Genomic DNA, 26,950 nt, shown 5'->3' on the forward strand with positions numbered 1-26,950 from the left:
TGGGCACTGGTTGGACTTTGCCGTATGGCCAGGAAGTCAAGAGATGGGTTAAAGGCTGTGACATGCAGCATTTAATGTTGCTGTTGCTAAGTTGACAGAGAGTTTGTCAACATCCGTAGTGCCTGTTTCAGTATGTAAAATAATGATAATCCTCTTATTAGTGAAGAAAATGGGATACTATCTGGGAAAGAGATACAGTGGACTAGCAAATGTCTGAAAAGTGTTCTGTTCAGATAGTGCTGATGCAGCAAATGCGTTTGGTTTTTATGTTAATGCCAGATACAAATTCTTTTTAATAGTTTTTTTTAATATAAAATCACTGCATAGTACTGGAAAAATTAGAAGTATTCTACACAGTTCTTTATATAATTAAAAAAAACTAACTGAGCAAACAAGAGGGCACTAGTAAGTGACTTTAGGTATCTAGTAATAAAATCTTTTTTAATTGCATTTCCTAAGTCAAAATCTCCAATGCACTGTAGAAACACTGGTGAATCTAATACTGTTTTTTCAAAGTTATCGGTGTGTGGAGAAACGGGACACAGAAGGATTAAGAGACTAACCTGTGGTTGCACTTGAACACAGAGGAAAAGCTTTGGGTGGGGGAGAGGAGCCCTTTGACTATGAAATAGCCATGGACCTATCAAGAGGGAAGTAAGAGATGGGATGGAAGATTCCACAGCAAGGTGAGAATGTTTTCAGAGGATCTTTAAGACCAAGAGCAATATTGTGAATTGAGTTAGGAATCAGTTATTCCCTGAGGAACCTACTATATACTTTTGTCTACATAAAGCAGAAGAAATAGGTGATTTCTACAGAGATATATTTTAGAAAGCAAGGACTTGAAGATTTATTTTTCTTCTTAGCTAATGCGGTTGGAGGTGAAGCTTCCTGCGCAGTTTCATCAACTTCCTAACATATGCCTAAGAACATCAATTCTTTAGATAAGTTAATTTTTAAAAACATTGAACCTTCATTATATTTGAGTGATGGGGGAGTATTATAATATTGTCCTCATGGGAAAGGAGAAGTATGCTTATGTTTGGCTAGAAAAATGTTAAGTTTATGAACTCATGGTAAAACCCAGAAGGCAGAGATGTTGATTTTACAAGAGGACTGTGACTGACTGAATAATATGATGAAGGGGAGTCTATGGCAACCTAAATAGAAATGAAAAGCCATCATAAAATGCCTGTTAAATTTACTGGCTTGCAAGTATGCTGTCTAATTAGTCTTTATTAAAATTAAGTCTTATCATTACAACATAAAGAAAAAGGTTTCCTATAGTTTTGACGCTTTGAGTTGTGATTGCTAAAAGGTTATTTTTTTTTTCCTGCTCTAGGCACTTAGGAATTGATTGCAATAAAGTGACTGTTATTCTTTGTGGTGTGTTTTGTGGTTTTTTTTTTTTAATGCTCAACGTAAAAGAAACAAGCTCCTGATAAAGGCTGACTGAGAAATAATGGATTTTGGTAATGTTTCTTACCTCTCTTTGTTGGGCTTTATATTGATATCACAAATGATATTAATATCAGCAAATTTTATTCTGAATTTGCTTAGAAGTGAAGCCATCCTGAAAACAAAAGAGAGAACATTTTATCACTATATTTCTGAGTGTCTTGCATCAAAGAGCACTCATAAATGAGTTAAGATATCAAATGCAGTTGTCTCGTTATCTTTAATTTTATGACAAATTACTTTAAATGCTTTAGTATTTCTGTTTCCAATTACAGAACTGGATTGATGTGATTGCTGTAGTATAATTCATTTAACTGATGATCGATGCAAACCACAAAAAATTGAAATGAATAGCAGACAGAGGGGAGGGTGTTTACATTTTGTGAAAAAATGGTACTTTAAGTATGTGTAAAGGCTTGAATTATAAAGGAAAATACTCAAAATACAGTAGGACAGAATTCTCCAATACTTAGAGAAGTGTTCTGTTATTCTATTACTACCAGAATTCTATGCATGGAGTATGTACAACACTGGTAGTATATGTGTTAGTGAAAATTTGGTCCGGAAGGTTGATATGCAATGCTTAAAGAAACTCTTTCATTCATGAAATTATATTGATCTACTTGCATGTTGTCTTTACGTATTTTCATAAAAGAAAATACTTTGCTTTTCTGCCCCAACTGGCAGGAGGAACAGTTTGTAGCTTTGTGTGTGTTTGTGCTGAGGTTAGAGAGGTTTCATCGCGTCAGTTTTGCCTTTGGTTGAAGCATGGTTGGGAGCATGTATCTTCTTCCCCTCCTCCACCCACCTTCTTTCCCCCTCCCCCCCCTTTTTTTTTTTGGTATGTAAGCTTTGTAATTTGAAAAGGTCAAAAAGTTCCCAGGAGCAAACCATGGTAGAAATACATATTTACTTATGACCTGAGAATTTACTACTTCTTTTTTTTTATATAAGAACATACTGCTTATATAAATCTTGATGTCCCCTGGGGCAATCCTTGCTTTGAATGCTAAAAAGAGCAAAGTCTCAACTTCTGTGGAAAGCTTTTAGTATTTAGGAATTACATGTTAGCAAAAGTCCAGATAATTTCTGAATTGGAAATGCAATGGATGAAATTGTAAATAGCCACCCAGCCTCCAGACTTGTCTCTTTGAAGGCTGCTGTGTGTGATGGGTAGAATAGCTTTGCTGTTGAGGAAAGCTAATGTTTAGGGAGAAATACATACACGTATTCGTTTCTTGGAGGCAAATTAGGTCATTGTCAACTGTACTGACCATGCTGTTCACTCTGAGTTTTGTAGGACAAGCAGTGTATACAGGTGCCAGAACTGCCTCTGTGAAGATCTGACATGTTTTGACAAATCCCATTTGATGTCAAAACCTCCTACTGCCTCCCAACAAAATTTGGTGACCTGAGTACCTAGATCCAGGAGTCGGTTGCAGTCCTGAACAACCAAGTGTGGGCAGGCTCTGGACAGGGAGCAGAGGATGCTTCCCTGCAGGTCCTTGAGCAGCTGTAAGGTGGTTTGTTTTTTTTTTTTTACCCAATGATAAGAATAGTTTGTACAAACACTTGTGAATCTCTTCTATAGAAGGATGTGACATTTAGGGTAACCCTTACAACTGACAGAACCACAGCAGAGTAAAGTTTGCTTTATGTGAAAGCAAAAGCTTAAGGGAGCATCCCTGTGGCAGCTGTCTTTCTGAGGCTGGCTAAATTCTAACTCCTGTCCTTGTGTCCATCTCGCTTGTTTTCCAATGGAGTTTTGGTTGGACATGTTGATTTTAACTCACTGTGGTGGTGCTGCTGCTCTTTGTTAAGCAGTTACTGCTGTCCATTGCAAATTGAACTGCTTCCACCAGTCATGAAATGACTGTGCCTCTAGGATGTAAAGTGCTTTGGAAGGAAAGGTCCTATATACAGTCATGAAGAAAGTAAGTTTATATTAGTACCTTTCATTTGCTTGAAGGTGAGTGAAATCTAGACTTTTTTTTAAAAGCTAAGTCAAATCAAGTTGATTAACTTGCTCTTTAAGGTTTTTACATTTTACCACGGTTGATCACGTTTATGTGAGCTATCTGTCTATGGTATTTGCATATGAGAAACTTCATGTGCAATTTCACTTACTGTTAACTGGACAATCTCATGTAAATCCCATAAAACTAATTATATTCTCATTACAGAGTGCAAACCGCTCTTCTTAGAGAAAGAAATATGAGCTATTAATGGGAAAAATTGCTGGATGTGAGTTTCCTTTGGTCATCACCATTTATATTGAGCCTTGAGGGCTGTGCCATAAGCTCAACACCTTTCTATCAAGTACATCTTTTTTTTTTTTTTCATGCTGCCCACAGTACAACACACCCATTGTGCTGAGAAACTTCGAGCTTCCTGTTGTATATGCATTACGTTCAGCATCAATTCAAACTCTTTAAACAGTGAGACAAATATATTTACGCTAGTTTTTCTTCTTCAATCCTATTGACTTTTCCTCCAGTGAAGATCCTTAATTTGCAATTTTTCCACTTCTTCCTGATAGTTAGAATGTAAGGAATTAGGATTGTTAGACCTGGAAGAACATATAAAATTGCAGGAAGATCAAATTAGTGCATTGTGTGGTAAAAATTCCATCCTTCACTTCGGCAGTGTTGGATGTAAATTAATCTTAAAACATTTAAGCCAGACAGAAAATTGACTATGTAATCTCAAAAGAAAACAGTTTTGTGCAAATTCCCAAGTCTGTTTTTATATCTGGTAACACAGAAATCTGTCTCCCTGCAGTTCTTGCTCGAATTCCTTACCTCCATCATCGAACAGCCACCAAATGTCAATTGTACCTTTTCCTTGCTTCTTCTTAAATTGAGTGCTGGCTTCTAGCAGCTTCTGATTGAATTCACCCACGTGCATTGACTGTATTGTGTTAATGGTGCTCTCTGTAATGGGAAAAAAAAAGTGGAAGGATTTCTGATGAGTGAGGCAATAAGTAACTTCAGGGAGCCAAGTGGAGAGAAAGCTTGAGGAAAATGAACTGTTTCTGACATAATTTCTATACTTTAAATCTGAAGAAAATTGCAGCACGGATGCTATGGACTTTTAATACACTCATACACACAGAAACCCAAGCTTGTGTAATATTTTGTCACTAGATTATAACTTCTTGAAAGGGGTTATCTGATTATTTGTGCTCTGCATCTTTTTAGTTAATTTAAAACTCACTGGGGCCTTAAAAAGCAGTTGGGAAATATCTGATAGATTTTACTAGTAAATGGCATCATTTTGCATCATTTGCAAGCTAAGCTGTCTGTTGTAAAGTCCAAAGCTCCCTGAAAGGCACAGTATAATGATGGACAAAGACAGCTAATGGGGTACAGCGAGAGCACGGGTGAAGCTAAGAAAACATAAGCATATGTGGCAACTTCCCTATGCTTGAGAGGGTCCTTGTTAATTGAAAATAAACTTTGATTCTTGCTGTTTGCTTGGCTGACTTTAAAAAGTAGTCTTGCCTATGTGCTAACGATATCTTCTCTCATTCCATTTTTTTAAGCCTGTGGCTTTATTACTGCTTCTCTTTCAATGATTTCAAAGAGACGGTGTCAGAACAGTATTTTAAATGGAGCAGACAGGCTTCTTTAGAGGTTTTTCCTCTGATCTGCTGGGTTCTGAAAAATGCTTTGTTTGGTTTTCCTGTATTTCTAGAGTGTGAATAGGATAGTTCTGAAGCAGTTATTGGCTTTCCTTTACAGCTGTAGCATCTATGCTGGACGATGCAACAACTCTGGGGAGGATGAATGTATAAGCAAAACGGAGAGGCAGGGATATTTATTAACATAATCTATCTCATATATAGAGCCAAAGTGTATAATATATGTTTCCTTTATGCTTTTCTGAACTAAATCTAAAAGAGTAGTTGAAACAGGGGTTCACATTCTTGTGGTATTTGTTATAAAAATATATTCTACTGAAGACTGCAAAATGAACTGAAGTCTGCCAAGTAAAGAATGACATTTTATATTTTCAGTCTGTAGATCATCTTAATACCTGTGGGAGTTGCATGCACAGCCAGATGTAGTAGTCTCTGCAGGTGAAAATTCTGAAAATACTTGTCTGCATACAAGCATGGCTTCAGGTGGGTCATTATCATTACAGCCTAGCAATTGTGAAATGAGACCTTTAATTCTGTCTGTATTACTGTATCATTTTGCTATATCTGAAATGTAATTTTGATTTCATCACCTATACATTTAAGTTATGTGTTAATTAGTTATTTGACAGCATGCTGTATATGTACTTTCAGTACTTTTACCACCTTCATTTGTACATTTTAATGAAATTATGCTTAGAATATAGAGCAGTAGTGCTATTTTTACCTGTTTTTCAGCTGGGTACTGGGAGTGCATGTGTGTATGTTGAGTAAAGTGAGACTGCTTGTTCCCTGAATATTGTGCATATGTTCCTGTTTTCTTTAAAGAGGAGAAAAAAAGGCCTCTTGTTTAAAAACTGAAAATACCCTATAAAAAAAAAAACAACACAACAAAACAAAAATCAAGTTGTTCTGTATTCCTCAAACCTTAATAAATATGTGCTATTTTTGACAAATAGAATTCAACATAAGCTGAGCTGAGAAGTTCACCTAGCAAATGAGGGGGGGAAAAATAGTTGTGTTGTATGAGGTAGCGTGTCCTACCAGTAGAGGACGGTCAGTCTATTCTGCATTATGTGGTTGTGGTCACCAAGACAGGATTGATGTGGGTAGGTGCTGTTCCAGAGGTTTCTGTGTGGCTCAGGAGTTTTGGCCTGAGTCCAGTTTGCATATTGGTGAAAATGTGATGTATTGAAGGGTCAGAGAGAAGTTGTCATTCTGGAACTTACCCTTTTTTGTTTCATGTTTTGAGATATTGAGCATGTTGGTTTTTCTGAAGAATCCACGGATGCCGCTTCTTCCTTCTTCAAAATCATTTTCTTTAATGGTAGCTTCCAGTGCCAATCTCTCCTGCTCCAGCTTCTCTAATTCCTCTGTATATTGGGAAAAGTAAGGGAACTGGTAACACATCATTTTCTATTTTCAATTAAATCACTTACTGAAATAATGGCAGTGATGCAATTGCTGTTGTGCTAATTTGTACACAATGTAAAGCTGCTGGGAGGAAAAACTCTTTTAAAATGCTTTTTCCTTGCAAACCAGTAGGGAGGAGGAAGCTGAATTCATCTCTGGAAGCCCTAACATAGGGTTCTCACGCCTACAGCAATGGTGTGTACTAAAGTGCTGCTCAGCTGCTTTCAGATTTTCTCTTCCGGATCAAATTAGTATTACTGTATTTTATAGTTACAGGAGATACTATTTATGGAGTTATCTTTGTGGATTTGTTCAGTTGGTCTCTTTCCCCAAGAATTTGAAAACACATTAGGAAAGCTATTTTCCTAAAGTAAGAAAGCTGATGTATTGGGTTCCAGCCCTTGGGTCCGTATTCTAAGAACAAGGTCACGTGGCTTTGGACTTTGAGATTCTCATAAATACGTTAAAAAAAAAAAAAAAATCCTGAATATGTGATTAGTTTCTATGCTGAAATATTTTTACTGTTTTAATTTTTTCAGCATTTGCTGCGAAGATGTAAGATTTAGCTAACATTCTGTAAATTCAGTAATATAAAAGTACAGTTTCATTTACCAATATTAGACTTTTGCTTAGAAAAAGGTACCACGTATTATTGTGGAATATATATTATGGTGAGGCACTAATTAATAGGATACAGGCATTTGCCTGCAGAAAGTTTTTTTTCATAAGAAAAACTTCTATTTGAGTAATATATGGACTAGAGAGTGAAGTAAATTCATTTAAGACATTGTGTTTAAAAAACAAACAAACAAGCCAACAAACCCCAAAAACAAAACAAACTTTCACTAGTCGGTGCTCTGTTGGCACTCTCAGTTGCCAACAGAAAAGGATATAATTTCTTTCATTTTAGAATCCATGATAGCCATATGCTTCTGATTATCAGACATGATGATAGTCACTAACTTAATGGTTACTCAAAACTAAATTTTCGGTTCCTCTATTAAGCAGAATGCTGTAGCAAGTATAATAGAATACAATGATCTCTTTTTTTCCCCACTACAGAGACTTTGTATCTGCTTCAAAAGATTTCTGCATATTTGAAGGTTTTCCTTTTTTTTTTTTTTCCCCCCTGTGTTACTAATTCTTTCTGATTCCTCGTGTCTTAACACTTGAAGAACATTTGCTAGTTTGTATGAATGTGAAGTTGGTATTTGCTGTAGTTTCACTAGTGTTCCAATGACTGTGTCTTCTGATATTTTCTAACTTAGAGCAAGTAGAGACAGGCAGATCTCTTTGACTTATCAGCAAGAGGGAGGAAAAAAGCGCGATTAGCTTGAAATTTTTTTCTTAAGTCCCCGTAATTTTGCCCTGTTGCTCTCCACGCACATCAAGCTGCCAGAGTCTGCTGGGTGAATATTCATCTACCCTTGTTTCTTAAAGGAGTCTCTGGCGCCTTTTAATTCTGAGAGATGATTTGCTTTTGAGGGTTGCTTCATCCTGGAATCCGTCCTCTTTAATTTTGGTTTTAATTATTAAGGTACTTATGTCCTTTCCGTGTGTTCTCCCCAGCAGTCCTGAGCGCGGTCAGTGTGTCTCTGGGAAACAGGGGAGAAGCTGGAGGCAGATTTACAGCAGGCGGCAGCAAAGAGTCGTCGTTCTCTTTTATGCTGCCTATGTTCCATGTCTATAGATTTTATCTAATTCCTTTATAACACAAAAGAGCTCTCTGGTGAGGAGGACAAGGGACGCTAGGAGTAATGTCCGTGTTTAGGCTGTATCTGTCTGCTCAAGTGGACAAACTTATGAGAAGTGGAAAAGTGTTGCACCAAAAACCTAGAGAATTGTTCTGATGGGGTTTTTATAAGGAGTCATTCCTTCCTCAGGGTACCTGGGGAACCAGTAAGACCTCTGTGTCCTAAAGATGAAAAGGAAGAATGAAGGCACCATGTATGTGGCTCTTGGAAGCCCCTCATGCTGCCTGTGTGCTCTGTGTCCCTCTACCTTTTCCACCCAGGTGGCATGTCTCCCTGAAGATATGGTGGAAGGTTTTCCTCTTTCCCCCCCTGAGATATGCGCTGCTAACCTAAGGAAGAATGAACAAAAAGGTGAAAAAGAGAACTGATGTTTCCTATGAGTTCCAGATTTTTTGCATGGGGTGAGAACCTCCTGGGCCCCAGTGTTCCAGAAGTGCAGCTTCCTGATTGCTGCAAGTCCCAGAGATCTCAGGTAGGCAGAGGGAGGAAGAGGTGACAACAGCAGGAAGGAAACATGCCGGAGTGGGTGGTTGCTGTGGCACAGCATGATTTTACTGCTTTAGTGTGCGCCTGTGCTGGAATTGCTGGGGGAGTTGAGTTGACTTCTCTGGTGTGCAGAGCCCCTTAATGTGTGAGGCTTGGCCTCCTTCTATCACTGCCAGTGCTTCAGCAAGGATTTCGGGCAGGATTGAAACTGTAGAAGCAAGGAGGAACTGTAGAAGTTATGGGCATAGGAACCCCACCTTCTAGAAACCACACAGTGACCCTAAGACTATGGTCAGATTCCTTCCCGTGCTGAGTGTTACCAGCACACATATTCAGCTGTTGAGTCACCAACATACCTTGAACCTGGAGGACCTGAGATATATCAAATCCTTGGCTAATTCTGACGATAATCATGCCGAGCTCAAAATCAAAGGCATCACTGAAAAGAAAGAAAAAGAAGAATAAATATCCTTTCACGTCATGCATGTCAATGAGGAAAACTACTTTGAGCAGATCAGTAGAAGTGTTAGTGCTCAGAGGGAGGTATTACTGCCATGTACTAGGCTGCTCTAGGTAAAATCGCAGAAGGAATTGCCCAAGATTAAGTAAAGTACTATCAACTTTCTTCCCTCATTTGAAAAAAGGGTATCATTGGGCATGGGAACAGATAGGCTATTCCTGAAACGGGTCTTTCTGACAACACTTTTTAGGAACTAGGTTGCCATTGTGTACTTTTTTTTTCTCCCTTCTCTGAGGAAAAAACAAATCTGGGGTGGGTTTTGTTGTTTTTTAACTCGCTTCAGTTTTACGAGTGAATTTTCAGCAAGAATCTAAGAAGCCAATTTCTAAATGACTGTTTCCTGGCTAAATCCCAACCCACAGAGCTGCTGAGCCTTAGGCACGCATGAGATTTGAAGCAAGGCTCTCCCTCTGTCTCCTAGGCTTAAAAGAAGAATTCCATGATGTACTCCTATTCCCTAAGTATGTACATTAGGGTTGTTTTTCTTTGAGCTCCTGCCCACTAAAAATGGGAAAATACAGTTCTGCAAAAGTACTGCTGACAGCAGTACAGCTTCTTTATGTAGCACTGTCAAGCCACATCAGGTCTGACAGTGCCAGGTGTTTGCTAAGCAGATCTTGCTAGGTGTGTGAAGCCAAGGAGCCTTTTCTAATGGTCAGAAACTCCTGTTACAGAGTTAGTGTGTGTAAACTCAGATTTGTCGGTGTTTTCTTACATTGTTTCTACGCATCAAATTCTGTATAGAATGCTCTATTAATCTAGTCTAAGAGGAGTAAAAAAAGGAGGTGCTGAGCTGTGACTTACTGTATAACGCCCACATAGTTTTCAACTTGTGTGGCAGTGGCATTTCTCCAGTCCTTCTTAAATCCAATCACCAAGGTATTTGGTTTCATTCTGCCCAAGCCTGAGGCCTAACAATATTAAAACACTGCTTGAGAAGGTACACACACATGCTTTTACTGTAAATGAAAAGTAATGGCAAAAGCTAACTGAAGTAATGTTCTGGAGACACTTACAACTAGATTGCATTTCATGAATGTCCTTCATGCTCATAACCATGCAGGAAGCAGAAAGATTAGCTCTAAATCATTCCAACTATAAATGATTTTAGATGACAGAAATGTAGTTTTGCTAAATTAGCATTCATTTGCATTTCTTCTTGACATGCTCTCATTAAAATGGTTCAATAACTTGGAATCAAGAGAGAGTTCAAGCACTGTTTATATGCTCATTCTAACATAATAGCATAAAGCTTTTATCAGATTTGGAATACTTAATAGATTAACTGGGTCTGAAGTCTCTTAAAACACCTCAGATGATATGCAGAGAAGGCATATCCTCTTAAGAATAATTTTTGTTTGTCTTAAATTTAGAAACCATTGCTGTTCTGTTTGCGGTGTTCTTTCCAAAAGATTATCCAAAATTAGCTGAGCATGCTTTATAGATAAAATTACAGTTTATAAACAGGAAGAACAAATGGTTTGTCAAGATATTAGATTGCCTGCATAAATGAGCCTGGATGCTAAAATCCAATAAGTAAGGGTTGTCAGATCTAGATTCAGCTAACCTAATTTTTATACAAATCTAAATACACAATGTCTTGGGAACTTCAGGAGAAGACCCACAAATACACCAGCTTGTCAAGCTGTTACACTTGCCAGTTTTTACTACTAGCAAAAAGAAAATAGATAGGAAATGTTGGAATCTTCATGAGTTTTTTTGAGTAGCACTGATACATTTGCACTATTTATATTGAAGTGAATAATTGGTTGAGAAAGCAATGCAGATGTCCTTAGGTTACAATAATGATGATATGGTTATCCTTCTGTTTGCTGGAAGGGAATTATCTGTGGTCGAGTAGTTGACTTTGGCAGTAGTGTTTTAAGCAGTAATGGAAAGGATCATCAGACTGTAACAGTTCTCAAAAACATCAGAAGGATCTCCTACTGAGACAATGTATAAACCCAAGATGAATTGTCCTTGTGAGGCTTTGATAGAACAAAGGGATCTTTATTAATAATATTTCATCTTGCTCAGTTGTACCATCCATTCAGCAAGTGTACAAAGAGCACTGGTGGCCTACCAGTGGGTCACTGTTACCCAGAGTATTTTAGTCAATTCCGTACTGTCTCAGTTTGCAAGGATGCCTTTTCAGCAGTATATTTTGTGCAAAGGATGGGAATTTTCTCTACATGTTGCCTCAGTACCTGTATGTTTAAATATTCAGATATGTGAGAGAGAGAGGGAGACGGGAAACATGAAAACGGTGCCTCTGTGCCTTCGTTAATGCCATTTTAAATGGACCGTTGGAAATTATCTTCTATATTCTTAGACTAATAGAAAAATATTGCAGACTTTTATTTAGATGGCCTTCTCTCTGTTTGCAGAAAAAGTATATTACATATTTTCAGTTTTCAATTAATGCAAAAATATTCTCAGATATTTAATATGCTGCATAATACCAAGCAATAGAATTGATTTGAAATATATTAAGTGTTGGCTGCATAGATGTTCGTATGTTGCCCTGTAGACGCCTCTCTCTTTTTCTAATAGCGTCTTGTTCATTTATGAGAGAATCAGTTTGCCTTGTCTCGTAGTTCCGTAGCCCGGAACTAGATCTCTTTATGAAATAACCTGTAATATAAACACATGTACCCCCAGAATGCCTTTTCTGCTTATAACATTATCCATATATACACAGGACTTCTTAACAAGTAAACAGTAATGCTTTACATAAAGGGATGCTTTGATGTAACACTCCTCTATGTGTTCTGTAAACAAAAAGCTTACCTGAAGTAGACTTTTGACTCCATCTCTGAAGCTGTCAGCTGCCACTGCTGCATAAAAGGCTTTTCTTTTGTTCTTTGTGAGCCAGGCCTGCTTTTTTGCCATGCCACTGTTCATCTCCTTAACACACAGCTTGCGTGGTCCCTGCATGATACAATAAAATATTATTAAGAAGGCTTTGTATTATACATCACACAGTGATTTTGAAGGAGTTGCCTAGTCTGCTGTGGAAGTGAATGGGGAGAGTCAGAAAAATACATTTTCAAAAGGGGTCCACAGAGATTCAGCCCTTTGAAAAGAACTATGCTGCTAACATAATTCACATTCTGTTTGAGAGGGCTGAGGCTGTTAATGCTACTTAAATATAGTGATTCTGACAGAAAGGAAGACTAATATGGATTGTAACATCTTAGAAAAATATCTAAGGTATGATGAAGCATCTCAGAGTGAATGAAGTTCCTCCTTGACTTGACTACGTAAACAAGTCTCAGCAGATCTAAATATACACGGTTAAGCTGCTATCTACTAATAGTAAGAGAAAAGGGTTGTTGCCATGCCATTAAAGATGCAAATGCCTTTGTCACCAGGCTCTTCCAGCGGTCATCTGATAATTTAATGAGACAAAATCCACGTGCATATACAAGTCATAAGACAAGATATACTGACTTGGCAGCAGAGAATGGGCTGCCAGTGGGTCCCCAAAAGATTAGGCCCAGGGAAGACATCAAGTCTAAAGGCAAGCATGGCCTTTAGAAAGACTGAGATATGTTTTGGGAAACATGTATCTGGACTTTAGTTGATTTTAAAAAAATCTGTGTTCTTAAGTTTGAGTTTAAGGTTTGCTAGGCTTTGTTTATTCCCTTTCACGTTGTCTTTAGGAAACTGAATCAGTAGTCCAGGTCTTCTGCAGTGATGATGAACCTCTGAGATGGACGTTCAAGAGCCGCAGGTACTGATTTTAGCATTATTGGGCTGGACAGGTAGTCTTTGCTTTCCAAGGCAGAATAGTAGAGCAGAATTGTAAACTGTGGGAGAGTGTCCAGCAACATCAGAGACAGAAGCAGTAATTAGATGGGCCGGAAGGATGGAGCTGACTTGGAAGCACTTGGAATCCAGTGAGTATTTCTGTGTGCTTAACTCAGGTAGTGGTGCCAGTTTGGTTTGTTATAAACAGATAGTTCTGAACTTTAGTTTGCTGCAGAGTTTCATTTTGTGCAGAACTCATTCCTTTGTGCTTTTTAAAATTTTTAATGTTTTTGAGGATGCTAGCAAATTGCAATTTTAGTTCCAATGGAACAGATACATAGAGAAATTGGTAGAAGTTTCCAATAATATAAATCTAGGAAGGCTTGGTAAACTCATGCTCAGGAGACTGTATTTCAAAATTCGTATTTAAATCTTTTGCATTTAAAGTAAGCTAGTATATGGTAGCTTCTTTTGCTAAGCTGGGAAACTGGTTAAAATAGAGCTGAGGGAGATTTAAACTTTTTTTTTTTGTCCGTAGCAAATACTGTAAGCTCAAAATTTATTTCCCAATCAAGAGTAGTGTAAAACCTGAACTGCAAGAAATTCTTTCCGAAATGAAATGTATGGGAAGGATTACTTAATTCAAAATCAATTTCTAAAAGGTGATTTTGAATGTAAACCCAAAGTATCCTTCATTCAAAATTTTTCAGCCTTACTGAAACTACTTTTTTGCCTTCCTGGAAGAAAATGATATATACTATACATTTATATAGATGTAGAAATAACTGCAATACATTTACTTTTAGTGAATTGGCATTGGCTGTTAGAAAAAGAGGCCTTCAAAAAAAGCTTTCTAGCTAGTTCTATCTAAAAATCAGAAAATAGCATTGAGAAAGAAGCTGTGAAATGATGTGGCATATTTCGTATATTGTGGTTTTATCTGCACCTTTTTCATTAGAATTATATATATAAAAATTGAGGTTTGACCTGACCAAAAGCAGGCTTGTTTGATGCTCGTGCTGGTGTTGTCTCTAATGTATGTTTCTGAACTTCTTATGGCTATTTGAGAAGTACAAGGGAAAGGATGGGAGAGTCCATGTGATTTTTCTTTAATGAGATCACACTACATTCTTTGGTGATAGTAAATTTGTTGGAGTTTGTTTGCATTTAATAGGTGTAACTTAAGAAGAGCTTGATCCTGGCTGCTGGAAGAGTAGTTTGAAGACCTGGGAATAGTAAGTTAAACAATAAGGTTAAAGTTCCCTTGTGGGTAAGGACAGGACAAAAAAAAAAGTCTTGCCCTTCTTCCCGGTTTCTCTAAGGGTGTACATGAGGATAGTTTCACAACTGGCTTGCGCAATGTGTTTCTGCTGGCCAAAGGGCCAGTCCCACCCTTCTATCAGATGACAGCCTATCTGTGTCCTTCCCTACTCCTCCTTTGTATCAGTGTTAATGTTTGTGCAATTGTACGAGGAATCCAGTGAATTTGCAGACTGGATGAAGACTAACCTTGCAAAAATATCTTACTTGAAGGCACGGAGTAAAAGCAGAATAACCCTTTTTACTAGAAACAGACTGTTCAAGCCAACACGCAGCCACAACCTCAGAGACAAATAACTTTTTAATCATCTTTATGTTCAGTTGGCGTAGTTATTTTACCTATCTCTGAACTATCTAGCACCATGTTCCTGGAAAGTTTCTAGCTGCCCTTTGGGAAAAGGGAATGAAAGATGTTCTGTCTGGCACGGTGTCTCAAAACTATGCATTGCCAGCTTTTGAGGCAAAATATGATGGGCATTACATTTATGGCTAAATAGTCTTGCTGTATTTGTTATGATATATATTATAGACTGCTCTTCAACATGGTCGCTAGGAATTTTAACATCCACTTTTTACCACAATTTTGCAAATCACAAAAGGTCATTTTGTCACACTTTTATTACCAACAAAATTAAATTTAGCTTAAATTGCTGAAGAGCTAATAATTTACAAACAAAACAAAACAAAAACAATGAAAATGCTTGCACTAGCAAAACAGACTTAGTTTTCTGTATAGACAGGAAAAGGCTGCCCAGGGAAGTGGTTGAGGCACCATCCCTGGAGGTATTTAAAAGACGGGTAGACATAGTGCTTAGAGATACAGTTTAGTGATGGGTTTTGTCAGAGTTAGGTTGATGGTTGGACTAGATGATCTGGAAGGTCCCTTCCAACCTAGGCAATTCTATGAAATTTCAGTTCTCTATAGAAAGTACTAGTGTTAGAGAAACATGCCTAAGAATTCAGAAAGCTTGCTGAAACTCAACTTTAGGAAGCTGTGTAGTCTCAGGATCTTATTGGGATTGATTCTACACTTACGGGATGCAGAAAGCTAACAATAATTACAGTAGAGAAGAATTAGGACCATTCACTCTTTATAGATCCATTTGATTTGTGAAGAATCACACGTAGATCTTCTGTATTCCCTTTCTGCAAAGTGGCAGCATCAAATGAATTATTCCTACAGTCCTGTAGAGGAATACATTAACTTGCCTGGACTGCCTCTATTAGTTAGATTCTGCAGCCTCATTTGCTGCCGTGAGCTGATTTCTTTTTTTTACCCTCTCAAAATTAAAAGGTCATTGTAGTATTTAAAATACATTTTCTCCTCTACACTACAAATCCGTCTATTTTTCTTCTGTCCTAATGAAAGACTAGGTCTTCATCCTTTAAGATACATAATTTCCTGTGTATTTATAACTAGAAATATACTTTGCTTCTCTCATTATATCTCAGAAGAGCATGTTTATCCTCCAAATTAGCATTGTTACAGTTTTGGAGAAACCACTGCAAAGAGAGCTGAATTACTTGCCAAACCTCAACACTGCAAATCGGTGACAAAGCTGAAGATAGAGCCTAGGTAATTTGATTCTTGCACTATAATCCTTCAAGTTTGGTTTTGGTGTTAGTTTGTTTTTGTTTTTTTATAAAAGTCTTGCTGTGTCCGTTTAAAAAAAATAAAATCTTTCCTTGTAATGCATTATTTTTTAAACCATTTTTTGCTCTGTCTAGTATGAACTCTGAAATGCATCTCAATGAGTCATTTACCAGCAGGCTCTGTATCAGCCGATAGCTTTCTTGTCAAGACTTATGACAAAATTCATTCTCAGTGCAAATCTCTTTCATGGTCTGCACAGATGCCCGTCAGCACCAATGGGAACATTGTGTGCCGAGTGAGAGTGGAATGTGTAATGGAGATCTGCAGCACCCACTGGTGCTGAATTTTCAGATTTATATGAGTTGACCTTACCGTGTACACTTCACAACAGATGCACAGCCCGTTGTTCTTTGTGAAAGTATGTGTGATGTCTAGCAGAGCAGGCCTGATCATAGGAGCTCCTGTTAATGCTATGCACTGGGGTCTGTTAGGAGGAAAAAAGAGGTTGTGTTTAATTGGGTAATGTACTTATTCAGAATAAGCCATTCTGTTGTTCACTGGAAATCTTACCTGAAGTTTTTCACGTGGTCTTCCACTGTAGTTAATGCCAGAGCGCTGTCTAAGGCATTAATATAGTAAAGAGCCTGTGTAGAAGAGCCCCAATTTACTTCTGCATGTAATAAAGACAAATAATGCATATTAAACCATGGGCTTTTCCCTCTGTTCTATTGCAAAGGTCAGCAATCATGTTATCTGTGAGCCAAAGCAGGGTATATTCTCTCATGCTTCATAGATACAGAGCTATTGTTCTTTGTGCTTTGTAATAGAATAAGTTTTGCTTGTGTGATGCAAAAACAAACATGCAAATAAATCCTCTCGTACTTTATATAAAGTATTGTTTTCCTCCTTGTTTTCTTCCCTGTTCGTTAACTTTGTACCCTTCTCCCATGTATAAAATGGACAGCCCTGAGCCATGTATTTGGTGTGGAATTTCAGGAAGTTCAAAGAAACCATTAGGAAAGAACATTGCTAGCTCCAATTAGCTCTGTTCTACTGTATAGGTCAAAAATTCTTCTCTAAAACCGATTTTGGCATATACATCTTTTCTCATTATTTTGTAGCTGTTTGGTGGATGGAGACGGATAAGACACGGCTTTCCACACTTTGAGATCTCCATGAATGCAGATCAAGTCCCATTATGCCAAGATACAAAGCTAATACTTAGTGCAAGGAAGTGGAGGTTTGTTTAGAGGTCTTCTTTTCTCAGGAATATTAGTCTTTTCTGAACCCTTCCACTGCTGGTAAATAAGTGCTGAACAAGTCATTCTTTTCGGGAGCAGGAGATAGATAGCTTTTGTACAGTGTCTTCAGTGAATTAACCAAGCTTTAAGCTGCTACTTTTCAGCAAGGACACTGGCAATATACTAGGAATGGGTAGAAATCGTAGAATCATAGAATGGTTTGGATTAGACCAAAAAGACCTCCTCTAGCTCCACCTCCCCTTGCCTGGGCAGGGACACCTTCTACTAGACCAGGTTGCTCAAAGCCCCATCCAACCTGGCCTTGAACACCTCCAGGGATGGGGCATCCACAACCTCACTGGGCAACCTGTTCCAACGTCTCACCACCATCACAGTAAATAATTTCTTCCTAATATCTAATCTAAATCTACCCTTTTTCAGTTTAAAACCATTACCCCTCACCTTATCACTACACTCCCTCATAAAGAGTCCTTCTCCATCATTCGTGTAGGCACCCTTTAAGTACTGGAAGGCTGCTATAATTATTAAATGATCTTGACAACTGTCTTGTAACAGGTGCGGTCTCCTACAGCTGATGATATTCACAGGAAGAGAACCACAGACCATCCCAGTGGATACAAGAACACAGATAGGGAGGACACACAACAGTGCAGTGTTATATGCAGAACAACACAGGCCCAGACCAGGTGTTCCTATTCCAAGCTAGCTGCACTGAAAGCACATCTTCTGCTGGGAAACTTCTCTCCCTTATTTGTATTATTTTTTTCTACTGCAGAAGCAATTCAGATGGTTAGCACTGAAATCTGGACCTGGGTTAGTTTTGTTCTGGATAGGAATAAGCAGAATGTGCAGTCTCATACTGGTGCTGTATTGTATCAGCGTACAGATTTCTGAGGACAGCTGCTGTGATTTGCTGAGCTACTAATCATGTTTTTTTCCATCAGTAAAGTTGTGCCCATCTTTCTTGATTTACTGAGGAATTGTAGGGAGGTGGTGAAGGATGATCAGTTCATGAGTAGTACAGCTTGCATTTTTGTTGTATAATGGACAGTAGGTTTACGTTTTGAGTGAGGACCCCAGATGAGTCAGCCAAGAGCGCAGCAAAATTCAGGTAGGGTTTTGTGTGTGGGTGGAAAAAAATGATGAGTGTTACTCAAGTAAAAGCCCAAATGTAGTAAAGACGTGGTGGGAATAAACTGGTGTGCAGGAATGTTTACAAAAGCCCTGAACCATGCTCAAAGTACTTGTTAAACAGGCAAAAATTCACCGGACTATCATCTAAATGTACATTATATAAAGTGTGATTTAATGAGATGTTCCAAACTTCCCTCTAAAGAAAGGTATCAGTAAAAAAGTAGTATCTAATTCTGTAGCAGAATTAATTCCCACAAAATCCGGTCTGCCTGCATAACATATACAAAAAATAATAGTGTTTTGTGGCCTTACCTGGTTTCTTATATGTTACATAAATATAGAGAAAGAGCTCAATGGCATAAGTGATGAGAGCTGCCCACCAGTTGATGACAAACATGACACCACAGCACAACAGGGCTCCAAAAAGTGACACCCACATATTATAATATCTGAATGCAGGTCTCCAACCTGTTAAAAGAGAATTGAGGAAATCGGAAGAGCATAAAATATATTGATCAAATGCTGATCCACCAATTTTGCGCATACAAACCCATGTGCAAATTGTTTCAGGCTCTGTTGGAAGGGGTGGGAGTGATATGTGCAAATTCTTGGGCCTCGTGAGTATCAACAGATAGTTTCAGATGTTGGCTGATGTAGACTTCTATATGTATAGCTCTTACAAGCCTTTTACTACAAACCTTTTCTTACTGCTTTGTCCAGTCTGGCTTTGAGTAGCTATTCTGTTTGTATGGCTTTTTTTTGCCAAATTAAAGATCACTGGTTCAGAACAGAAAATAGATTTTCTTGTAACTCCAGGTAATTGGCTACTGTGTCCTTTTGATGCACGTGCATAGAACTTATTAATGGGAGCTGAACACTTGCTGAGAGGAGAGTTTATCCCAATACTGTAAGTGCACCTGTCTTAAACTTGGAAATCGCCTGGCCTCACTGCAGAAAAATAAAATAATTTGCAATTGACTTTAAAAAGATATTATTCCTGCTGCTTTTCAGCTGCAGTACTGAATCCATCCCCTGCTAGCAATTAAAATGATGAGGCAAGCAGTGAACCTCCATGGTTTCCAGGTCTCTGCCAGGTGTTCCACAAAGCAGACTCTTTGGAGAGGGGAAAAACACAGAAGATGCAAGGAGAGGTTGAGCAGCCCTATCTTGGATCATCTTTGTAATGAGGGAATGGGAAGGTCTTGCTGTGAAGAAATTTGTTGTCCTGCAGCCTTGCAATTATTATAATCTATCACTGTGATTTGGCAGAAATTAACTGGAGGAAATGAGAAAAGAAAAAGAGCTGCAGTTTTGTCTGAAATGTTAAGTAGTGGCAGAGTAGAGTCAGATGCACACACGTGAAGTCTATAGAGATAATTTTTACTCAGCTTCAAGGCCGTGTAGAGCAGATCTGCATTTGTTCAGCTGTGCAGGTAATTAGCAGAAGCGCTCATCTTTTCTGCCCTCTGAACAAATGGCACCATGCAGATCTATAGGAAGGAAGTTGATGTAGGCATTTATATCACTACTGCAGTTTCTTCACACTGGAAGTCAAAAATGTGTTCCTCGCTCCTTGAATTGAATAATTAATTCACAGTGGCAGGAAATTGTCTTTCCTGTGTGCCAAAACCAGTGTTGCTCAGCTGATTAACTTTAGTCCTTAAGGTGATTCATTCATGAAGATGATGAGAACTATTCTGCTGTGGCGATGCACTAGCCTGAAAGTCAGCATGTTCCTTTGCTGCACAAATATAGAAAGGGGCTCTCAAGTTAACCTTGAAGGGGAACTCATTGCTCTTCACCCTACAATTCTGCTCCTAGCCACTGCAGGCTGTGCTGATGCTGCTTGGTGGACCTGTTCTTGATCTACATGTTCCCTTCCACGCACTGTCACTTCTAGTGCAATTACTGTTCTTACGGACTTTCCTGTAAATGATGCTGTAGATTTGGAGAAGGACACAACAGCTCCCCACTATACCTCGCTTACTTTATGTGGCTAGAGTTGGCACAGGTTTTTATCTACCCATGTTGTATGATAGTGAGGAGGAAAAAGCCACACTGAGGAGGAGCTTTTCTGCTCCAGCGGGCTACACCAAAGTCTCTTTCACTCTGTACAACTGTAGGGAACGTAAGGACTAGAGCCATTACTTTTACCTTTTAGAGATAAATAAAATGTCATCATATTCAATGAGTGTGGTAAAACCTCAGATCACATAGCTTAGATATTTTACAGGTACTGCAGCTTTCCCTGACGTACACTCAAAAACTTGCAGAGATCAGACTATGAAGCCCACATTTAAATCACTGGTGAATGCAGACTCACCTGGCGATTTTGCATATGAGGCATGAAAGCAGGAGAAATTAATCAAAGCGTATGAAGCCAGGAAGAAATTGGAGATGATGGGAGCAATGGTGTTCAGTTCAGCTGCAAAAGACACATGCACAAGTCAGACATGGGCACCAGTTCCCTAGATTGTTGGATAGCTTTTTCCTGACAATGCATTAAATCTGGACACTGTCTGAATTTGTCATCCAGAGAGAGCTTGGCTATTTTCCTGTGGTGGTAGTTTAAGGCCACCTCGTATACCTTCATTCATATTAAGTAGTGTTCACTGATGCTGATTTTAATAATGTTATGTGCTGTACAAGGTTATACCTGATACTCTGATTCTACAGACTGGCTCTTAATCATGTAGATCTGGTGTAAATTTCAGAATTTTAAAAACATATTCGAGGGGACAGATGCATTTCCCAAAAGACTTATGGTTAAAACTTATTGTTTTGCTTTTTAAGTGGCAATCTGAATTCTCTCTACTAAACTTCCTATTTACTTAGTGTCACACAGTTTGACTTTCAAATCTTGGAAAAACTCATTTAAAAATCCCCACGCTCCTAAATATGGTAGCTGGGATTTTCGTCCACCAATGCTGGCAAACTGGGATTTGCTTTGGAGCTGACTGTGGGGAAGGCTTGGCAGAGTAGGCTTCCTAATTATCTCAGAACTACCTCAGAGCTATGTGCAATATAAACTGGAAAACTATTTTCAGAGTTGGTGGCTTTGCCTTATTTGATACAGTTCTAAGCCCCACATTTAGAAAATGAGGCTATGGTGTTGAGATGTTACTGGAGTCTCTGATGGTTTCTTTTTGCCTTCTTTAAGAATAATGGAATTGCTACCAGGGTGTTGAGTGTGCTTGGGCTTGTGTCAGAGCTTACCTGACTGGACATTTTTCTCAGCATAATCAGGGTATTAAAATATCTGTTTATATAATTTCAAAACATGACATTATAGCAGTTGTGTAACAATATACAAACCAATCAAAATGAATGCCATAGCAATCACGAAAGTGAGAACATATCCTCTGATGGGCTCATTGTTTTTTCCGTATCCTTTGGCAAAGAAGTGCAGTCCTTTGTAGACATTGTCCTTGCAAAGAGCCTGGTAGACAAATCAGAACTTAAATCTGTTAAGCAGTGCTTTCTTGCATCAGAAGTTCACGGTCTTTGACAGCTTGCTAGGCTTTTACTAAACAAAAATGAAATCTGTTGTAGTGCTTCAAGTACATCTACTGCTATGGCATGTAAGTATTCAAATAAGGTGATAAGCCAATATCCTACTATATTTTACAGCGGGAGAACGGAATCACAGGCATTTAATACTTATTCAGTGCTTTAAAAAAGGTTAACTGAATAGCTAGAGTCTAAACTGGGGGAAACTGGAGCACAAATCGGTGGCTTGGTGTAAGTTGTACAAGTTATTTTTCTGTCCCGTGCCCTCTGTTCCCATTCTGTCCACATTGCTGCTGGCAGACAGCTTCTGGACAGCCTGTTTGAGCACACCTGCCAGCACCTGAATCTTATGGTCCTGAGGGCTCCTGCATATTCCTGACACCCCTGTGCTTACAGGGTGGCTTTCTGTAAGAGACAGAAGTGGTCCTGAAAGTAGCCTTGAAGCAATCTATAACAAGCACATGTGTATCCCCTGCTCCTGCAGCAAAGCTGAGCTCTGACCAAAGGTACACTATCACCCTTGTATGAGGATGATAAGATCTGCCTATTTCTGTTGAAAAACACTCTACATACTGTTTTCCATGCCTCTTTCTCCCACATGTGTTAGTGGTGTTTAAATATACATCACATTTGGCACATAGAGTTCAACTAAATTTTATGTCTTTAAAGTTAAACAGAGTATAAGGAAATGGATAGTTTAATTTTACCTGGAAAACTTTGGGTGCGCTGACAAGAGATGCTAAAGCTGATGACAGAGTAGCAGAAAAGATGCCAGCTGTGATGAGAGGACCAAAGCCAGACACCATGCTCATCACCTTCAGGAAAAAAAGAAGGAAAAAACAGTAGTCAGGCTTCCATTTGGATGTGCTTTTTGATCACAGACGCGTTTAAGTGTTCTGTTCCTACTTGTCTCTGCTTTTCACAGTTCTAAATTCAATATCCTACAAACCAACTGTGAAGTAGGGAGATACTATTATTCCTATTTTAGTAAAAAGCAATGGAGGCATAGCCAAATTTTTATACAAGTATGCAACTGTCTGCAGGCGAGTACTCAGTGAGATTTTCTCACCTCCTTTACTAACTGGTTGTTATAAGTAACAGCCTCTACTCAATGGGCAAATAGTCAGCTTGTAGCAAGAAAAGAAAACAGAAGCAGCAGGAAAAAGTACCAAAGTACAAAATGTGGTTGGAGGTGCTTTCTTTGGTTTGGGTTTGTTTGTTGTTTTTTTTTTTCTTAATTATTTAGTATGGCTATAAAAGAGAGAAAACGCCGGATTGTGCTGGCGTAGCAGCAGTGCTGCAAATGGTAATGGTGGTTCCTGCCAGGCCTCCCTTAGCCCTCCCAGGGGCTGTGCTGGCCTCTGTGACCACTGAAGCAAAAGGGCTGTTGAGAAGCACCAGACAAGGAAGCTAAAAGGTGGACAGATGTGACTGCCAGATGCTTTTTGGTGTGTAGGATCTAGTAGGTGTGTGTGATCTAGTTAAAGATGTCCCTGCTTACGGCAGAGGGGTTGTGCTAGATGACCTTTAAGGGTCCCTTCCAACCCAACAAATTCTATGATTCTAAGTGTTCCAGGAAAGAAACCAGTTAATTCTGCAGATTTGTCAGATGAAGACTTTTTTTTTTTCCCCTGACTTTTATCTGGCAAAGATAAATGCAAAATGTGAAATTGTTTATGGCTGCAGGGAGGTCACTGATTTTAAGGGTTGCCCTGGGTCTGGGCAGCTGAACTGAGGTGGGAGTGAGGATGGGAAATCATCAAGAAAGGAAGGAAAAGTAGTCTGTGACAGGGACAGCTATCTCTTTTAAGGTGGTTACCCAGCCCTGTCATTTAGTAGAGCCAGCTGGGAAAAAAGCAAGTGACTTTAAAAGCTACAAATGTCTAGTTGAAAAAGCAAGTGCAGGTGGGTGGTAAGCTCTTCTCGTGGGCCATGAAGCACTGGGGCTGAACAGACATCTGGGAGCTGTGGTTGTCAGGCTGCAGAAGAACTGCTTTACTTTGATGCTTTGCCTAAGCTTTATTTTGAAGAATAGAAATGGCAGGTGGTCTCTCTCTGGCCTAGGAGAAAGACCGCATTACTTCTCACTTGATTTTTCACTCAACTGTTTTTGGATACCTTTTTTTTTTTTTTTAAGAAGTGAGGACTCCATTTTTTGCACAGTGGCACAAACCTTTCACAGTGACCACAGCACCCCTGAGGTAAAACCACATCCATGTGTAAAGAGCAATGGGATGAGTTACTCATCTGACAGGAGTTCCTGACGTCTCTGTTAAGTCTAGATTTTGAGTTTGAAGATCTTACAGCACATACTGCTCCATGGTACTTGTTGAAAGAGGAGGTAAAGACCTTACCGGAGTGCTGGGAAGGCTAGTGACGGGCCGTATGAAGGTAATGTGGAATGCAGGGAACTTTTCCCTTTGATTGTTCTTATAGCTTTTTGCTTTTTTAGGTAAATGTGGATGTCCTGTTGCAGTTAGTTGTCAGCAAATAATGGTTTTGCATATTTGTACTTATGTATTCATATATTGCTTCTGATTATATATATAATCTCATTAAAACCTGAAAATTATTCATCAGCCCATAATCACATGGCTGACTTGCACATCTGGAAAAATCATAGCCTAGACTGCAGGCAGATGATCCATTGCAGCTCATTCCAGGTACAATTGTGTCATTGATGCTCCCAGTAGCATCTCGTACAACACAGGAGGCTGTGGAAACAATGATAGATTATTATTTTCCTTCCTTGTGACATTGGAATAATGTTCTTGCCACACTTTGACTCTTAGTCTGCACACATTTTGTACAACTGCTGCCTTAGTCTCATGACTAAAGCAACGTTTCATGTTGGGCAGAGATTACTTCCCTGCATTGTGACTTAGTTTCTCATGTTGTCTGTAAGCAAATATTTACTTTTGTTACTTTTAAAATAAAAAGCCAGTTGACTACAGAGCGCTAGCATATTTCTGAGAGTAGGGAAACAGACAGAGATCAACAATAAATTAACTAACTTGGAAGTATATTGTATAACTGTAACCACTTTTACAAGTGCCAATATTCAAAGGAAACTGGTCAGTGAGGGTTTTAGGTCTAGGCATACACTCCTTTTTTTTTTTGTTTGTTTAACAAGGACATACAATTGCTTTAGAAACCCAGATCCTCAGCAGTTCAAATTGTCATAGCCCTACTGATACCAATATGGTGAGAAAAACTTTAAACAGGAGAAATTACCTATATTATTTTTATTAATATTTGTGCTGTCTTTTCTTGTTTGCCACCAGAAATGGGAAGAAACATGGAGTTAACTTAGAGTGCTGATCTCAACATCTTTAGCAGCCAAAATGTAAGTTTATATGGTATCTTCAAATATGTCAAAAACGTTGTTATTGAGAGTCCCAAAGTAACAATTACCTATTCAGCAAACCAATATGCAAACAGAAAAAAAAAAGTATTGCACTGAAAAGTGGACAGCTCTGAAGTTGAAATACAGCTGTTGCCTGTGAGAGCAGAACGCTTTAGTGCAGATTTATAATAGAAAGTGAAGAATGACTACTTCGGCTTAATTGCAGGGCAAGTTTGTATCCAAATAATGCAATAGCCTGAGCTACAGCTTGAATCAAGCATTCTGCCTTTTGCATAAAGTACAAGAAACACAAAAGTCAAGAAGACTTGAGATTCACCTCCCAGAAATGGGCTTTCATGCAGCATTGAAGTATTTGCTCATACGGAAGAGGGTCATTTACAGCACTCTTTCTTACAATACTATTAAAATAGAAAAAGAAAAATCTTTTTCTTGAACAGAGGTTTATTGTATATGTGTAATGAGAATTTAATTGCATATTCCTCCAACACAGTTCACGGCTTCAGTACAGGTCTCCTTTTTACTCTTATGTCCGTTTTGTTACCTCACGTTCCAATATTGTAGAGCACCTAGTTACATAGTGCATCTTCCTCAAGAGAGGCGATTGATTTCTGTCTTTGACATATAAGATACAAAAATATGCGTTACCCTGTTACTCGTGAGTGCTTGGTAAGACTAGTGAGAGCAAGTAGAAGCCATGTGAAATTTCAATGCGAATGGGGAACAAAATCAGCAGCTTGATCAGAGGTTCCTTTAATCTTTACTATGCTCATGGATACTGTAAGCTAGTGGTCTTTGCCACTGAATAATCAAATGCAAAAGTAACCGTGCAAGTTATATGAAAATCCAGCTGCCAAACAGGGGCTTTTGTTGCTGCTGATTGCTGCTTTTTTCCCCACTGCTTTTACATACAGTAAAATCAAAACAATTGTGTCTCTATGTAATAAATCCACAGGATGAAAAAGCAGTGAGGTTAATCATGCGTTTGCGTACCAGGCTTTCAGACTTTTAAAAGTGTATAAATGAAGGCATGAAGCAGAGGTTCTGTACTTACCTACACATACTGCAACGCCAATGTAAGCAATTGTTGTAATCAGAATGGCCAGCATTGTTCCTTTGGGTATCGCACTTTGGGGATCCTTAAAACAAAGCAGTGACCCAAAAACCACTGTGAGTTCCTGTGCTGCACTCTGCTTGCATTTGCATGCCTAGGGACTCCTGCCACATTGTGATACAAAGATACCTTTAGAGGGTAAATTTTTATCACTTAGACCTGCACCAACATGTCCTGTGCCAGCAGGTAGGTAGTGAAGCAGCCTTGCGGGGCAGTGCTCCTATCCTGGACATGACAAAGGATATTCTGCGGAACAGAGGTCACGTTTATAGCAGCAGGAGAGTCCCGAGATCTGCATTTCTGGGAGCTCCAAAATCTCTTTACGTTGCAATGGGCTTTATTTTAATGTTTAAAGCTATAGTGGGTAAACACTTACTGAACTAACCATCAAATTCCTGTGGATGATGAGACTGAACCATTTCTGGTTAATCGTTAAGATAGATGCAGATACCTGTACAGAATAACATACTTTTGTGATTAGCAACCAGTAACTGTTAGTTGTGTCTTCACAACAGGCTACTTCCTTTCACTGTTTTTACTTTTAATTTAGATAATTTAATGAGGCTGGGTTATCATGCTTACAGACTGACTCACAGCAATATCAGCTTCGATCACACAGCTACAAGAG

General features: G+C 38.7%; 1 protein-coding gene across 2 annotated transcripts in view; it reads right to left on the reverse strand.

Annotated features, from left to right (window-relative positions):
• SLC12A1 (solute carrier family 12 member 1) overlaps nt 1-26,950 on the reverse strand; it is a 49,540-nt gene that overhangs the window by 5,362 nt on the left and 17,228 nt on the right. For both annotated transcript variants that reach the window (XM_074601233.1, XM_074601232.1), the window contains 15 exons: nt 26,263-26,347; nt 24,407-24,558; nt 22,552-22,659; nt 21,650-21,773; nt 20,658-20,759; nt 18,647-18,802; nt 16,509-16,608; nt 16,311-16,422; nt 12,062-12,202; nt 10,076-10,182; nt 9,108-9,190; nt 6,328-6,471; nt 4,260-4,391; nt 3,916-4,027; nt 1,487-1,573 (listed from right to left, as the gene is read on the reverse strand). In XM_074601233.1, the coding sequence (XP_074457334.1) occupies nt 1,487-1,573; nt 3,916-4,027; nt 4,260-4,391; nt 6,328-6,471; nt 9,108-9,190; nt 10,076-10,182; nt 12,062-12,202; nt 16,311-16,422; nt 16,509-16,608; nt 18,647-18,802; nt 20,658-20,759; nt 21,650-21,773; nt 22,552-22,659; nt 24,407-24,558; nt 26,263-26,347 (1,745 nt within the window). The remainder of the gene's footprint in view (nt 1-1,486; nt 1,574-3,915; nt 4,028-4,259; nt 4,392-6,327; nt 6,472-9,107; nt 9,191-10,075; nt 10,183-12,061; nt 12,203-16,310; nt 16,423-16,508; nt 16,609-18,646; nt 18,803-20,657; nt 20,760-21,649; nt 21,774-22,551; nt 22,660-24,406; nt 24,559-26,262; nt 26,348-26,950) is intronic.

This window comes from Larus michahellis, chromosome 9 (genome assembly GCF_964199755.1).
Source record: "Larus michahellis chromosome 9, bLarMic1.1, whole genome shotgun sequence".
Classification (NCBI taxonomy): domain Eukaryota; kingdom Metazoa; phylum Chordata; class Aves; order Charadriiformes; family Laridae; genus Larus; species Larus michahellis.